This window comes from Dermacentor silvarum, chromosome 7 (assembly GCF_013339745.2).
Source record: "Dermacentor silvarum isolate Dsil-2018 chromosome 7, BIME_Dsil_1.4, whole genome shotgun sequence".
Lineage (NCBI taxonomy): Eukaryota > Metazoa > Arthropoda > Arachnida > Ixodida > Ixodidae > Dermacentor > Dermacentor silvarum.
In genome coordinates this window covers 133,796,933-133,813,151 of record NC_051160.1, presented here as the reverse complement: position 1 = coordinate 133,813,151, position 16,219 = coordinate 133,796,933, and the positions used below count along the sequence as shown (strand labels likewise).

General features: G+C 43.9%; 1 protein-coding gene across 1 annotated transcript in view; it reads right to left on the bottom strand.

The window, feature by feature from the left end:
* Positions 1–3,989: 3,989 nt before the first annotated feature.
* LOC119459191 (uncharacterized) overlaps positions 3,990–16,219 on the bottom strand; it is an 89,406-nt gene continuing 77,176 nt past the window's right edge. Inside the window, exons 3-4 of the mRNA XM_037721015.2 lie at positions 8,931–9,035; positions 3,990–4,122 (exon numbers count right to left, since the gene is read on the bottom strand). Coding sequence (XP_037576943.1) covers positions 4,003–4,122; positions 8,931–9,035 — 225 coding nt within the window. The 3' untranslated portion in view covers positions 3,990–4,002. The remainder of the gene's footprint in view (positions 4,123–8,930; positions 9,036–16,219) is intronic.

Sequence of the window (16,219 nt, the reverse complement as noted above, 5' to 3'; positions counted from 1 at the left end):
TTTTTGAGATAGGTGAACACATTTTAGAGAAAAAACGTTTTATATTTAAGGACAGAAATGTGCCCTTGCTTTATTGCTATTTTCAACCGAAAGAACGTTTGAGTGCTATTCTGGCTGTGAGAGCTGTGAAAAAAATTGAATTCTAAATTGTTTTTTTTTGTCTCATTTTGCCACATATGTCCACATTTATACCTCTGAAATCATTTGTTGTGTCTGATATTGTTTGATATTTATACAGAGAAACCTATAAACTTTGCAGTGAACTAGAATAAAAAAATACGCGTAACGTTCTTGGGGAACAATCAATGAAAAACTGTTAAACACAAGAAATGTCATTTTTTAACCCTATAATAAGAGTTAGCACGACATAAAATGTACTTACAAAACATTAATAATCCTAGTTCATTGCACGTCCAGATACGCAATAAAACAGCGTAGAAAGTATGAATGGAAAGTCTTCATTGGGCTAATTTTTATCAGTGATGACGCAGCACAAACCGAACAAATCTACATTTCGAGAAAAACAAGATTGAAGAATATAAGTTTTGGTTTCACCAAGCACGTTGAACCCTACAAGTTACTCTGGAGCTTGTGAACAGCACAAAGTGGAAGCATGAATTATTTTGCAATATGTTGACAAGTGTGTGGGGTTGCATGGATGTACAAAAATACTAAATATTGTTTTTCTAATAATACGGGTATTTAAATGTTTCCTCACACCTAAAGCCATTTTCTGAGATTTCGCTTTGGAGCTTCGTTGAGAGTCCAGTGGAATATTGCATTGCTGCTGTATGGAGCAAGGAAAAAACAGGACAGCGTGCTGTTCAACTGTCGCAATGCAGATTGAAATCTAAGGGGCGGCCGAATTCGAGGCGTCCCTTCGAAACGCGCGGAAAGCATGATCCCGTCTCGCGTGAACAGCCAGTCGGCAATTACGTGTTCATTTCATATTTTATAAAAATTGGTGGGCTAAGATTGCACTTATGTAAGGGCCTTGTGACAACAAGGCATAGAGGCACAAATTCGATGAGATACCACTGCCAGTAGCATCATTGTTTTACGGCGAATATTCTTTTTGTTTTTTTAAACGTCTTTATTTTTTATTCTCCCCCACCCCCATAGAGCGAAGCTGATTATAGCTAGGGTTCAATGCATTTTTTATGTCAGTGAACAGATGTGCGTGTGCAACAAGTCGGCTCCCAAATTTGATGCAAAATCGCTTCATTCTAAGCAAAAGCTTATACGTATCAACTCTTGGATATGTATTTCGAGTAAATTAGTAATCAGTGGGCACCACTTTCAAGATCAGTGGACTCTCTGCTTGATAATAAACGTTTCTCAAAGATTTACGGCTGTGCGGCCCGCGTCGGCCATGTCTATGTTCACACCGCCCTCTCTTGTCATTGCTCCAAGCTCGTGCGTGCCTAGTTTCCTTCAGCTCTCCCGGGGCGGCAGCACCTGCCGCCCTAGGAGCTGCCGTGCGTTGTCGGCAAGACAAGCTCTGATTCTCCATTTTAAATTTCACTTCTCATGTAGTAATGGGGAGGCCGCGTGTAGTGTGCACTCCCCAGGAGCAGTGCGCCTACGAATAGCGACGGCGAGAACAGATGCGGTTATGCAATCGGCGGCGGCGGGCGGCAAACACCGATGAAGATCGTTCCCGCGAGGCCAGCCGCACGCGGCTCGCCATGCAAGACGCCGCAAGTGGCGCGCTCTCCGTCGTGTGCCAAACAGCTTCGCTGCCCATCAACCTTCACAGAGGGGAATGGCTCATGATTTTTTTTTCATTTGCACGGCTCTTTCGTAGGCTTCAAGTTATTTGCTTTCATTTCATTTTTGTTAAGCATTTTCAGAACCACTCTCTGCCAAAATTCCCAATTATGAACCGTGTTATGCCAAAGTTTTCCGGAAGCTTCTATAACAATTTATTGCACTGTGTGAGAATATACGATGAATTTTCAAGGTATGAATTCATGTGCCGGTAAAAGGAATGGGTATTCATTTTGCTTCCTTCACTTGTGGTTAATGTTTGCGGCACACACACAGCGAACGTTATAATTTGGAGTGCAGCTCGCTCTCTTGCTTCAAGGTCATGTTCATGCCATCATGTGTCAAGTGAATCGGCATTTGGAATCGCGGCAGCACCGCTTGGAACCGTTGGTGCCATAGGAGGCGAGACTGCAGTGCTCTTTATGTTCCTTTGTTATTCCTCCGTGTTAAGATTGTTCACGGCCTTGCTCCACGCATTTCGGATTATAAGTGCGTCCACGTCATCTATAAGACGTTTCTCATATTAAAATATATTTACATATCTTGTGGAAAATGGCACAGTTATACAGCCTGGGGTAGATTGTTCGAAAACCTTGTTATTAATTGCACGAAAAATGGATATAATAAATTTATAGCAAACTAGACATTTTTACAAAGAAATACCTTATGCCAAATAAGGGAACATGTATCAATTGTGAGGTAAGGCTGTCGAGTTTTCAAGCCACATTCATTCGGATCGAAGCTTGATGCTATGAAAGTTTTTTTTCGATTCTCATCTTCAAATTCGCGGATAAATTCAATAATGTTCGGATTACGTGTCAAAGAATCATCTGCGTAAGCGTAGCAGGGTAAACAGAAATGGAACACTTACCAGTCCAAAAAGTCAGAGAATCTGTTAATGTGCAGGGCTCAGGGAATGAAACCGACATTGCGAACACGTGGCCGCTGGTAGACGCAGCACCGCCCGTTGAAGGAAGGTGTTGTATTGTCGTATACCGTGAGGGCGCGAGCGTCTTTAGGCTTACTCCTTCCGGTTGTCAACGAGTGGGGCTGTGGTTCCCCGCAGCGCCTGTTGGCCGACGGCAGTCGCTCGGTGGTGTGTGCCGTGGATTTTGCTACATCGTCTGGTCGCGCGCTCCTGTGACCCGTGTCCTTCTGATGCGGCACATATGTTGTGCAAGTAAGGCACCGTTACGTTAATCTGAATAAAACGAACGTAGATCTGCTCGTCTGTAATTTGTGGCAATTTTTCTCGATCCACAGATTTTAACAAAATCCATACTGCGTGTTCTTTTTCGCACGCTGGTGACCTTTGCGAAGCGATACGAGGGAGCGTAATTTTATCTCGCCTGAAAGGAATTTTAAAGGTTAGCATAGATACTTCCGACTCACACATTTCAGTGGTGAATTTCTTTGCCCTGTGATACTCGATTACGTCATCGCCCGATAACGTTTCACGCGCAAGTCAAAGTATGAATAGGTACCAACTCACGCAGTTGTCAGTTCTTCACCTACTAGCGGGCCTTGGTTACGATGTAGCGAATTGAGTAGCCGTTTTGCGGGTAAACGCTCTTCGTTTCTGTAGAAAATGGTTGGCGTTTAAGCATACACTATTAAAGCTCAGAGGCTTTAAATACAGTAACGTGTAACCACTTCTTTTATTTAATTGCCTTTTATTTAAATGCCTAGATAAGAAAGAAATTACGAATGGGCGCAGACTACCAACATTAGAGTTTACTTACAAGAGCACAAATATATAAGCATACCAGGAGATCGCGATAAAACACGCGCATGCGTCCAACCTTATCTACGATGGTGAATCAATCAGTTGTTTAGTTGGTTATCTCTTTGTTGTTTGTTCTCTTCTTTTATTTACTTAATTTTCATATATTTGAACCTAATGGACGCCTTCGAGCTCTCAAAGCTAATTTATGGCAGGAGCTTGAAGGGTAACGCTAGGCTGACGCTCTTTGCTTTCGCGAAGGGCCACCGCTGACGTCATGACACGAAGTGGATGTCCAAGCTACCCAGTTCTGTTTGGGTTAGATATCTTCTTTTCGATTGTATATAGAACATACAGCTGCATTCACGTCGTCGGCGCCAAAGCCGCCATGCTGTTCTGCTACAGAAGGTGCATTCACAGCGAGCACGGGGAACGTTTTACCACTGATTCTATAGCATTCAATCGATACATACAGTCAGAGTAGCACCCAGTGTATAATGAACTTATTATTAGGCTCTCGGTGAGAGAACAGCGTCTGGTCGGTCGGGAGCCGTGCAAGAGAAGTACGTAACATTCCACTGTTGGTCCGACGGTTCACCCTTCACAAATGCCAGGCACTTCCCTATTGCCTGTAAAGAAAAAAAATCAGTTTTATGTTTTGAGCATCTGAATTCCAGAAAAGGTCGTTTTCTAATGCAGAAAACATAACATTACAATAGTCTACACTGTAAAGCATTTTATTCCCTTGTGGTTAGACAGCTATACCAAACTCAATCAAAATATCCTTCTTTTGTATATCTTCAAATTAGTTCGCAAGTCCTACAAAAACACCCACACTTCGCCTTTAGGGTGTCTAAGGATGTAAGAAGTTCATAGTTGATAATTTACGCCTTATAAAGGTGTATAATTAAGAGGTCGTTTACTTTGACGATAATAAATGTCAAAACCATAAAAGTATTTCCCCCAATTTGCGGCTGAGAGGATGCTGAACTTATAATTAAATATTGGTCAGTATCACGCCTAAGGATGCACCATTCACTTCCATAATGTCTGATGATCACCGCGCAATATTGCAAACAGGCGGGTGCTCACTGTTATCATTGGTGATGTCCAAAGGGCATCTATAAATACCAATAGGGCAGCTCTTCCGGTGTCTCGCAAGCGGGCTTTTACATGTACCTTTGTTTACCTGGTTGCTTGCTGCGATATCCTATTAAGTGTGTGTTAATAAGATTTATATTGTAATTCTGGTTGGATATTATTAAGAGTTCATTTCAAAATACCACGCAAATTTGGTTGCAAAGTGTTCTTGCTGTTTATTATGTTTATTTACGTCATAGTGCAGGCCATGTGGCCCATGCAGGAGCGGCAAGGTACTCGGATACTTATGCAATACACAAGGCTAGAACGCCAAAAACAGCATTATAAGAAAATAATAAAACTGCACAAACAGAAATTTTGCCTAGAACGACTTAATGAGATTGTGAGTTTCCACTGATTCTGCAGTCTTAACAGATTGCAAAATATAGCAGTCCTTTGTTCAATAGTTATGGGAAAAAATAAGAACTTAAAGTGGTTTGTACTAGCGAAGTAGTGAAAGATGGTAAGAGGGTGAGAACGACGCTTTTTTGGGGATGCAGAAAGAGTAAGGCATGGGCTAGGATATAGGAACAAATTACGGTATAATAATAACTAAAGAAATTTTACTCGCCGTATTATGCGCCTCACTTGAAGGGTGCGAAATCAATTAGGGCGCACTAACGCGGCCAGGCTCTTCTCAGCCGTATTTGGAGAAAATAAAACGAATGGCTCTTCTGTATATGTTCTTAAGGGCATTAAAGTTAGATTTCGGGAACCAATCCCAAATAACGTAAGAATATTTGAGTTTCGGTTAGATAACGGTGGTATAAGCTGACGTCTTCACTTCAGGAGAACCATCTTTACGCTCATGGCATAGTAGTCATTGTTTTCTGAAGAAGAAGAGGCAGTGTTAGTATTGTGAGTATTCCAGTTTCGGTTGTTAGCAATTGTATTTGCGAGATATGTACTTATATTCGTTGCCATCAGTAAGGGGTCTGACCCGATGGCGTAACAAAATTTCAGAGGTATTTTTTTTAGTTATTCTTCGGAGCACAGATTTTTCAGTGTTGAGTTTCATCCGCCATTTTTGGCTCTACTGAAGAATATTGTTCAAGGCTGAATAAAGGGCTAGTTGATCAGTAGCTGTAATTTTGTCGTTAAATATTCTACCATCTTCAGCAAACAGGCGAAAATTATTAGGGGTACATATTAGGTCAACTCTGTCGTTGCAGTAAAATCACAAAAAGTAGTACGCCAACACGCTGCCTTGAGGAACGCCCGAAGTGAATGGCAGAGAATATCAGTGTTGCCCATCTATAACGACGTACTGGTTGCGACCCTAGATATTAGCAGAAACCCAGGATATGAGAAACTTAGGAAGGCCGACGAATTCGACTTTGAAAATTGATTTTTCCTGAAGAACTACATCGCAAGCCTTTTGAAAATCCAAGAAATTACGCCTGCTTTGCCAGTCTTGTCGAGAATAGAAGCAAAAGAGTGAATGAATTTCTTTAATAATTGGGTGACCATCACGAACCCCGTTCTGAAGCCACTTTGTAAAGGTTATAAGCTCATTCACGAAAACAGTAATGCAGTCAGCCACAATGTGCACAATTAAATTACAAGATGATTGCATAGAGAAGAAGAACGTAAACTTTAATATCAAATCGATAAGATTTGAGTCCGGCGTATTTTAGTGGGTCTGGGCACCCTCCGCGGACGTGGTTCCGAGACCTTGTCTCGAAGCGGCTTCCTCGGCTCGCTGGACGGCCCAGAGCTGTACTGTCAGGTTCGAGCTGAGCAGTGCGGTCTTCCAACGCGAGCGGAGGCTGGCGGTGGAAGAGACGGAGGTGTTGGCACTGCCCGAATTGTTTGTTATGTCCTGACATTCCCATAACATGTGATTCTCATAACATTCCCAAACATGTGATATGATAGCATAGAAATCGAAGAATATTTCAAAAGTGAATGCGGGTTCCATTATTTTATTATAGGGACAACACGTACTTCTTTAAAGTGATGCGGGGACACTGCAAAATTAAGTGAGGCCTGAAATACTACAACAAGCAGTTTAGATCTTGCTCAGCATAACGCCTAAGGAAGGTGTCAGAAATGCAAGCTGGACCAGTAAATAATTTGCCTTTTAGTCTGAGCTGCACATTAAGTACAACAGGACGAAAAATGTTAACGTTATGGTAGCATGAGTGCGAATTTTGTACTGAATGATGAGTGTACGAGGAAAAGACACTAAGGAAGTGCCCATTGAAAAGGTGAGCCACAGTCTTGTGATCCTGTAAAGGAGCGCTATCATGATTAATGTCCGTTATCGTTGTCTTCTGCTCCTTAGTAAAGATCCAAAACTTCTGGGGGTACTCTGTGTTATTCATACGTATTATGTAACCGAAATTTCTTGGACGTTTAGTGGATTCTGAAAGACTGACACGAACATTTCTTAGATTCCTAGAAGCTGAACCGTTCTTTCCTAAATGCTGAAATTTGTGCTTTAATTTATTAGTGCGCCTATTCGTCTTCGGGGTATGCTTTCCTGGCTTTTAAAGTTTTTTGGGTGTGATATGATAAAGAGAAAAATCAAATTGTGATTTGTGAACACGACATTGTGAAAAAAAGGCGAGGTTAGGATTTCTGAACGGATGAAGACCCTCTTATGAGCTTGATTCTATTTACTGCTTCTACAAAACCAACGTAAAAAAGATATGATATCTGGATCTTCAGTGGAAACGATGCAGCCATTTTGTTTTTTTAGGGTGCTAGTAAGATCCTACAATTTTGCCACCATTGGTTCAAAACGGAACTTTCAAGAGTTGCTTAGCTAACCGAACAAGTCCGCCGCATGTCTTCTTGTATTGATAATAAAAAGTACATTTACGTTTATAGATTTTTCTCTAAAGCCTTCGTAAACTGATGACAAAGGAAAATTTATTGCTAACCTGGAACCAACATATTTAGGATAAAGGTGGTTAAGGATGTTCTGTTGCCATGTTAATTGTTTTATGTTTCTGAAAAATATTACACAATGTGTTTTTTCTTACTTCGCACACTTCTTTTAAGGAGAGGCCACAAAAGATACTGGAATTATATTACTGCCGATACACATTCTGTCATGGATTGTAACCAACTCGCCCATGAACGCGTTTTAACTTTAGATGAGTTATCTGCCCAGCTGGATAATATTCAGCCTTCTTGTCCAAGGTGTTCTGCGTTATCATCAAGGCAGCGTTCTTTCGGGAGGAATTGGACCCGCTAGTTGCCAGCTATCGAGTGACACGCTCATCAAACAAACGACAAGTCAAATCCTACATTGTCCTACGTGGCTGTCTTTCGGAACACTGCCCAACAAACTCTACATTTGAACACGCATTCATTAAAGGAGTGTAGACACCAAATTGAAGGGCCAATTTGACTATAGCGTAAGTTTTGCATGCTTACGAGGAAGGCTTTCGCCAAGTATCACTGATAGTGAACGGTGAAAATGTACATTACTTCAAATATAAGATGCAGATAGGGAACCTGGCTCCCTTCCCTAGACTCGCCGCGATAGCCATCATCAAAACGTCATTCTTTAGACAGAAATACTATGCCGCTAAAGACGTTGGTGGCAACTCATTTTTCAGAGCGGCTGCACGTGCCTTTGCCGAAAGACGGCCGGCAGATGCCAAAATGCGTGCGTTTTTGAAAAATTTCCATATTTTTAATTTTATTTGCACACGCACTTTTAGGCTGACATAGTTTTATTTATGCTTCCTTTAGGCGTCTACCCGTACATTTAAATTTTATGGCTCATTTTTTTACCAACACATCGGTTAAAACCAAACTGATTTTTCCGCGCCAGCATTACTCGTAGGTTACTTTGGTAATTACGTCAACTCATTCAATTGGCAAAGCCAGTACTTGAACATATAAAATATCCAAAGTACTTCTACAATAAAATCTCCCAGAGTACACCGCGGACCAGTTTTTCATGAAAAATGTAAGCCTCGCCACTGGACGACGAATGTTTTTCTGGCTAAAATAAAGAGGAAATAATAGCTTTACGCAGCCGCAAAAACATAATTATTTCTTCAGAAAAATCTATCATGGCCGGAAAAACGTTCGTCGGTTGGCATGTTGTGGCCCACGTGCATTATCTAAGGCAGCCTGTCATCTCCGTCTTGCGCTCCTTTGTCTGACATTTTCGCTCCGAAATGCGCACTTCTATCTCTCAAATCTCCGAAAATTATTTTTGTCTGTTTTAGAGTATATGTTGCTTAAAGTAGACAGTGAATAGCTAGCGGTTCGAGTGGCTCTAAATATGCGCCGAGCACGTGATCACATTGTAAACACAATTTTCGTTGCTCACTTCTGTGGTGATGGGCTTGCAGACTAGAATGTCGTACTTGATACGAGAGTTGCAGTAAGTCGGTGCGATGGTGAATATAATCTGGTAGTATTGCTGAGTGCCTTCCTGTAAGAACGTACATTAGAACACGTCTGAACGTAAAGCATACTTTAAGCGTTTTACGTCCTGATTTTTAGGAACAAATATCATCAGTGTAAAATGTTCTTTCAGAATTTATTCAATATCTGTCCAGCAGAAGTGTTATTTTCGTGTTAAACGGCTTCACTTTACACGGCATGCGCTCCCTGATTGCCTTGCCGGCGGTGAACGGGGCTTAGCCGGGGAAGAATCATCACACCGGCTGGCCGACGTTTTGATAGGTGGACCTGTCTTTGTCAAAGACTGTTTTGTCAACTCTGACGTGTTAGTTCGCCTACTATACCCTTAAAATAGTTAAGGGGTGACAAAACACCATTGAAAGTATGTATTTAAGTATTTATCCCAGTGTGTTTCTATTTTTCGGCTCCCATCTTGACCACTTCATTTTATTTTATCGTCTGTCGTTGAGCCTACATTCACATGGTACAGAATAACAGTTGATGAGAGATTTAGTACCCAAAAGGAGTATCTGTGCAGCGTCATACACTGTTTAATGTTATAAACTTGTAGACTTTTCGACAAACAGCCTGGCAGGATCGCACGGAGCATATAGTGCAATGAGGCATGCTTTTGTTAGGCAACACGAAGAAGAGGAAATAGCGTGGACAACAACGAACAATGTATAGGGTGCTAAATAAATAATTTAGTAAGTTCGTATTTATTCACCTTAACACATATATTAATTTTTTTAAATTGGTCTAGGTCATGTCTGCTTTCCCCGATATCTGAAGAATAACCCCAGTGTCGAGATAGCTGTCCGTAATGTGGGCAAGAAATGCATTGGAGCTTCAGGAGTTCGTGAATAGGCCCCTTTTTTCATGTCGAATTGATAGTAACTAGAGTTCCAATGAATATTTAGCGAATTTTGGGGTAGATATAGTATATAGGGTAGATATAGATATAGTATAGAATATTTAGCGTAGTGGAAGTGTCCCGATTTTCATTACGAACACCAGACCTCAATGATGCGGGAGTTCGATTTTGCAATTCCAATGCGGGTGATTTAGTAAATAATAATAAAGATTATTTAGTCAATTTTTATTTACCTACCTGGATAGCATAATTACTCGAGCAGGCAGGTTTATGGATGCCAAGAAAATCACCTAAACAAGCCGGAATGCGGTGTCAGAGGCGATTTCTAAATAGCAGGGCCTTTACACGGCATTGTTATGCCTCAAATCGCCCATGCACATTCCATGGGTGCTTCTCACAAGCGAACCTTTTCATGAGCGCCCGCCTACATTGCGACGGGGCCCGACATAGACTGTGACGAGCAAACAAAGGAGCTCGCTTCTGGGCGAAAACGATCGCCGTCCTTCACGGAAGTGCTAACTACCGCGAAGGCCACTCTTCTGACCCAGACGCTGACAGGCTGACCATCACGGAGATGTCACTAATTGATGCAAGGGGCCAACTTCAAGGGCCAACTTCGATTCGAGGACTTGCTTTTATGGAAACTGCGTAGAGTTTCGGTTCCCAAATTGACACGTGGTTGCCTCGTATGCGGGGGCGATCGCGCAAAATTGGAGGCTGCGTCCGGCGGTACGGTGCAAAGTGCCTTCAAGGCAAAGGAGGCAGTTGTCCAGGTGCAGTCTATGGCAGATGCTTTGCGGCTGAAAAAAAAATTTCGCCGGCCCTTCCACTACCTGAAGATGGTTAACCAGCGAATACGAAACGTACAGCCCTGGTTTTTATCACTGGGTTAATCCCGATGGTTCATTAAAGTATTTCTCAATTATTGGTTACGCGTTTTTGTGTTATTAATGAGGTTACACGCATGTTCGGCTGTGACGCAGAAAACGACTACAGTGACGGCATGCCCGCAGTCCGTCGTTGTCGCTTGCGTTCGATGTCTCGAGTTTGCTCGGTGGCGTGGTTAGCAGCATGCGCCCGCCATTGCCACTCACGAGTATTCGCAAATAAATTGCTTCAAAATTAAATATGTCCGTTACGGTAAGACAATGAATGGCTCAAACCCCCTAAACAATGGCTGATATCGCTTCATAGTGAAATATTCAGCGTGCACAATCGACAAGGACACAGTGAAGGGGGACACACGAGCGCTTAATCACAACTGTTTATTTTTGGAAAGATACAGAACATAAATACCCCATCTCTCTGCACTGAGCATGTGCAACTAGAGTCGTCAGTATAAATAGAAACAAATTAAAAACAGATTAAAAAGGTTCAACCAGTGTTGAAAAATGCAAATTTTTTGTCAGTAATAACCCCACATTACAGTACAAATCAGGGCATTGGATTGTAAAAATAAGGATTGTAAAAAGCGGAATTGCGGTGTCTTGCCTTCGGGCTGCATTAGAAAATCTTGTTGCCACCGAATAAAAGAAAACTTTGCCAATCAGGTAACAAGGCTAGCTTCAGTGGGATTCGCGGAACGCATTATAGTCGGAGCGGCCGAAAAGGTAATTAAAAGAGTAAAAGGTGTACAACCCAGATTCAAGGAGCAGGCTTAGCAAGAACAGAAAGCGCCTTGCGGTTGTACCTTACGTCTATTATTTTTCCCATGAGTTAAAGAATGTTGCCAGCCGGTATGGTGTTGAAGTGGTTTTCAGCGCACCTAACAAGATGCAGAAACTGTGCCAAGCTATTTCGAAAAAGTTTGACAATAGGGTAAAAAGATGCAGCTGCGGTCTTAAAGAAGGTCAAAAATTCACAAAATGCAGTATAGGTGTTGTATACCGGCTTCCGTTAACCTGTGGCAACGTGTACATAGGAGAAACCAGTCGGTGCATAAACACCCGTCTAAAAGAACATGAACGTTCTCTCGGTAAAGAACCTCATTCACACTTGTCGAACCACTGTAATCTATGTCATTGTGATTCGGTATATTTTGACACTGACATTTTGTTTTCAGATAAAAACAAATTAACACGTGAAATAACAGAAGCGTTTCATATCAAAAAGTGTGCTCAAAAATGCATAAGTCAACCATCGGTTGCAATTACTGACAAATAATTTGCATTTTTGAATACTCGTTCAGCCTTTTTAATCTTTTTTTAGTCTGTTTCTGTTTATACAGACTCTTGTTGTACATGCTCAGTGCAGATAGCTGGTGTATTTATGTTCTGTATCGTTCCGAAAATAAACAGTTGTGAGTAAGCGCTCGCGTGTCACTGTGTCCTTGTCGTTAGTGCGCGGTAAATATTTCTCTATGAATTCGTACCAACTCGCCCAACTATCAGTTATGCTGCTCATATCCCCGTTAAAGCGGCCTCCCCATTACGACGACAGAATTGAAATTCTACGCTGGAATTATGAGCGGCAACGCAGCCACCTGTAGAAGACGACGAAGCCGACGAATGCGGGAGCAATGGCACGAGCGCGTGCCAAGCACCAGCACCAGCGCAACCCGAGGGGCTCCATCGAGCTAGCTGCGGAAGAAGACGACAACGCTCGAAGCGAAGCTGATGATAGTTTCTTGTGGACCGGCGACTAACAGACGCTTTTTCCCCGTTTCGCCTAGCCATATAAAGCTTCTCTGTAATAATCGCCTTCCTCCACAAGGCGACGGATCTTCCATCGCGCTGCCATCCTGCACGCAAGCGATCGAGTGGCATGTGTCGGACGCCTACCTACGACCATCACATCACTAAATGACGCGAACAAGCGCCGCTAACTGAGACTTCAGTTGGTGGCCACAATGACTACGACGGAGGAAGACCAGCCAAGCTCGTTGAGCGTGCATTCATGGCGCACGCGCGACGGCGATGCCCTCATCTGCCACGCGCAAACTCTTGCACTGATCAATGATGCCCTGTCACACCTGAAAGAGCCCCGATGGACGATTACGCCAGCGGTCCTGCCTGTTGTGCAGGGCGGACGGCCGACAGGCGGACGCAAAAGAGTATCCCAATGATTTGGCTGGTTCGCTTTCTCCTCGGCATCTTAAAAACATACAACTCAATAGCACCACGATATAGGTCGTCTTGGGCCGGAAGGACTTCCAACAGCTGAACACGCGTAGTCGTTTGCTAGTGGAACAAGTGGCGCAATTCTTCAGAATAGGTAGATATCAACTATATTTATAACATATTTACCAGTAGTTATGCCTTTAACAAATAATACTTAATATTCCATCTTAAATTGACATTCACAGCGATAAATGTAATTAGTAGCCAGAAACTGAAGACGTACTGGCTAGATTTCGCGTTAGATTTATTCAAGTTCCAGTTTGAAAATAGGCTTAGTACGAACAGTCTTTCAACAGCCATCGAAACTTGCGGGAATATCGTGGAAGACATCTGACATAAAATTTCAGCGTGAATGCGTTCTTTTGGTTACAAAGAGTAAAATGAACTGCCATGGATGTAACGTCTATGAAGCCTGTTGAGTATGCCCGCTCGGAAAACATGTGATTAGACGTTTCAGCTTAAAGGGGATCGTCTTTTGACAAAGATCTAGGAGGCTCTTCGCCCACTGGTTTAAAAAATATACTCTTATAACGCCTACTCCGCAAGAGGGCCTAGTGGGGAAACTGGAAAAAATAGATACGTGATTAATAGGACACTGCGCGAGAATTCTGCATATTTCCAAACGACACAAGCGTGGCCTAAAATATGTTTCGATTAAGAGAAATGTATACTGTGACGTCACAGTAACGGCGGGCCTTTATTGAGCCCGAGAGACGACACGGCGAATAAGGGTGGCGTCCACAACCAGCCTGAACAGCCTTCGACACAGTCCACGCTGATGATGATGCGCCCGCACGCGCGATGAAGTTGAGGGCCACACGCATGATGATGATAATGTACAGATGATGAAGAAGTGCACAATAATTGCCCACACTAATTTCCCTCGCGCGAAAGCGGCCATACTGGCCGCTGCCTAAAGGTACGGGGAACGCCGCGTGAAGGGCGTCATACAAGAAACGTGGACCACTTCGGTAGAGCGGCAACGGCGGTCAGTTGAGGAAACAACAGGGGTCACACAGGACCGTGTAGGGGCCAATAAACTGACACTGAAACTTCTCGCACAACCCAGGAGTGCGAACTGGTGTCCAGAGCAGCACTTCATCGCCAGGCTGGTAGAATACTACGCGATTATATGCGTCATAATGATCCTTGTGGCCCCGCTGTCTGGCTGCGGTGTTGACGCGGCCACGCTGGTGACAATGGACGAGGTGGGAAACATATTCTTCGCAGGAAGATCGAGATGGACTGAAAGGGGCAGAGAAGAAAGTAACACCGAGAAAGGAACTGGGTGAACGGCCATAAGCAAGGTAGAATGGCGAGTAACCCGTTGTGCGTTGAACGGCGGTGTTATACGCGAAGGTGACGAATGACAAAATTGTGTCCCAGTTTGTGTGATCGGGTTGAATATAGGCGGCTATCATGTCAGAGAGCGTACGATGAAACCGCTCAGTCAGGCCGTTGGTCTGAGGATGATAACTTGATGTAGTCTTGTGAGTGGTGCCAGAGGAATTGAGCACTTCGCCTATCAGTTGGGAAACGAATGTCTTTCCGCGGTCGCTCAGAAGGAGACGAGGGGCGCCATGGCGCAGGATTATGGATTGAAGAATGAAGGCAGCGATTTCGGAAGCCGATGTTAAACTTACACAAACTGTTTCGGCATAGCGCGTCAGGTGGTCGACGGCTGTCACTATCCATCGACTACCGGCGGGAGTCATGGGAAGTGGCCCATAGAGATGAATACCGACAACCTCAAACGGCTCTGCAGGACATGAGACTGGATGCCCGAGAGGAGCTGATGTTGGACGTTTGCGACGCTCACAAGTGGCGCAGGAAGCGACGTATCTCGCCACACTGGTAGACAGGCCAGGCCAGTAGAAGCGACTTCTTATGCGGTCGAAAGTTTTCTGGATGCCAAGCTGGCCAGCAGTCAAATCGTCATGAAATGCCTGAAGGACATGCGCACGAAGGCAACGAGGTAGCACGGGCAACCATCGTCGTATATCAGAATGGTGGATATGGCGGTACAGCACGGAGTTTTTCAGATTAAATTGTGTCAGCTGTCGACGTAGCCGGGCGTTAGGCGGGCGCGAAGCTTCACGAAGGTGGTCTATAATACGGCGACAGTACGAGTCAGCGAGTGGTTGAGAAGAAAATGATTCATGGTCGTGCGAAGTGAGATGATAAAGAGTGGCGAAGGACAAAACCGCCGTAGAAGAGACGTCAGTGAATGCGTCACTGGAGGTGGTGGCGGAACCATTAATGAGTGCGGCTGTAGAAAGCGGCCAGCGAGAGAGAGTGTCTGCGTCTTGGTACTTCTTACCAGACTGGTAATGATCTCAAAGTCATATTCTTGCAGACCAAGAATCCAGCGATCAAGACGCCCTGACAAGTTCTTGAGTGTAGAAAGCCAGCATAAGGCGTGGTGATCCGTCACGATAGTAAAATGGCGACCATGGAGATAAGGGCGAAATTTCTGGTGGGAACAAACGACAGCGAGGCACTCCTGCTCGGTGATGGTATAGTTCTTCTCGGCAGGTGTGAGCACGCGGCTGGCATAGGCAACGACTCTCTCGCGCGAAGAGTTGTCTCGCTGGAGGAGCACAGCACCACTGCCATGGCCGCTAGCATCCGTGTGCAAGGGTGTGGGTGCAGTCTCATCAAAATGACACAGGAGAGGTTCAGATGTGAGGGCGCCCTTTAGCTGATAAAAGGCATATTCACATTCAGGTGACCACACGAAGGGAGCACCAGGACGAAGTAAGTGGTGTAAAGGTGCAGCTATAGAGGCGAAATCGCGAATAAATCGGCGAAAATAGGAAGCGATGCCGAGGAAACTGCGTAGGTCCTTTGTCTTTTCTGGACGAGGAAAGTGAAGCACCGCCGAAATCTTGTCAGGATCAGGTCGAATACCATCCTTGCTTACAATATGACCTAAGACCTTGATCATCTTGCTTGCAAAATGACACTTTTTGATGATGAGCTGAAGACCAGCACTGGCTATGCACGTCAAAACCTCGTCGAGACGTTGCAGGTGCTGTGCAAATGTCGACTAGAAAATAACGATATCATCCAGATAGCACAAGCAGGTCTTCCACTACAGGCCACTCAGAACGGTGTCAATCATGCGCTCAAAAAGTTGCGGGAGCATTGCAGAGGCCGAAGGGCATGACGTTGAACTCGTAAAGACCATCTGGGGTTGCAAACGCTGTTTTTTTCTTT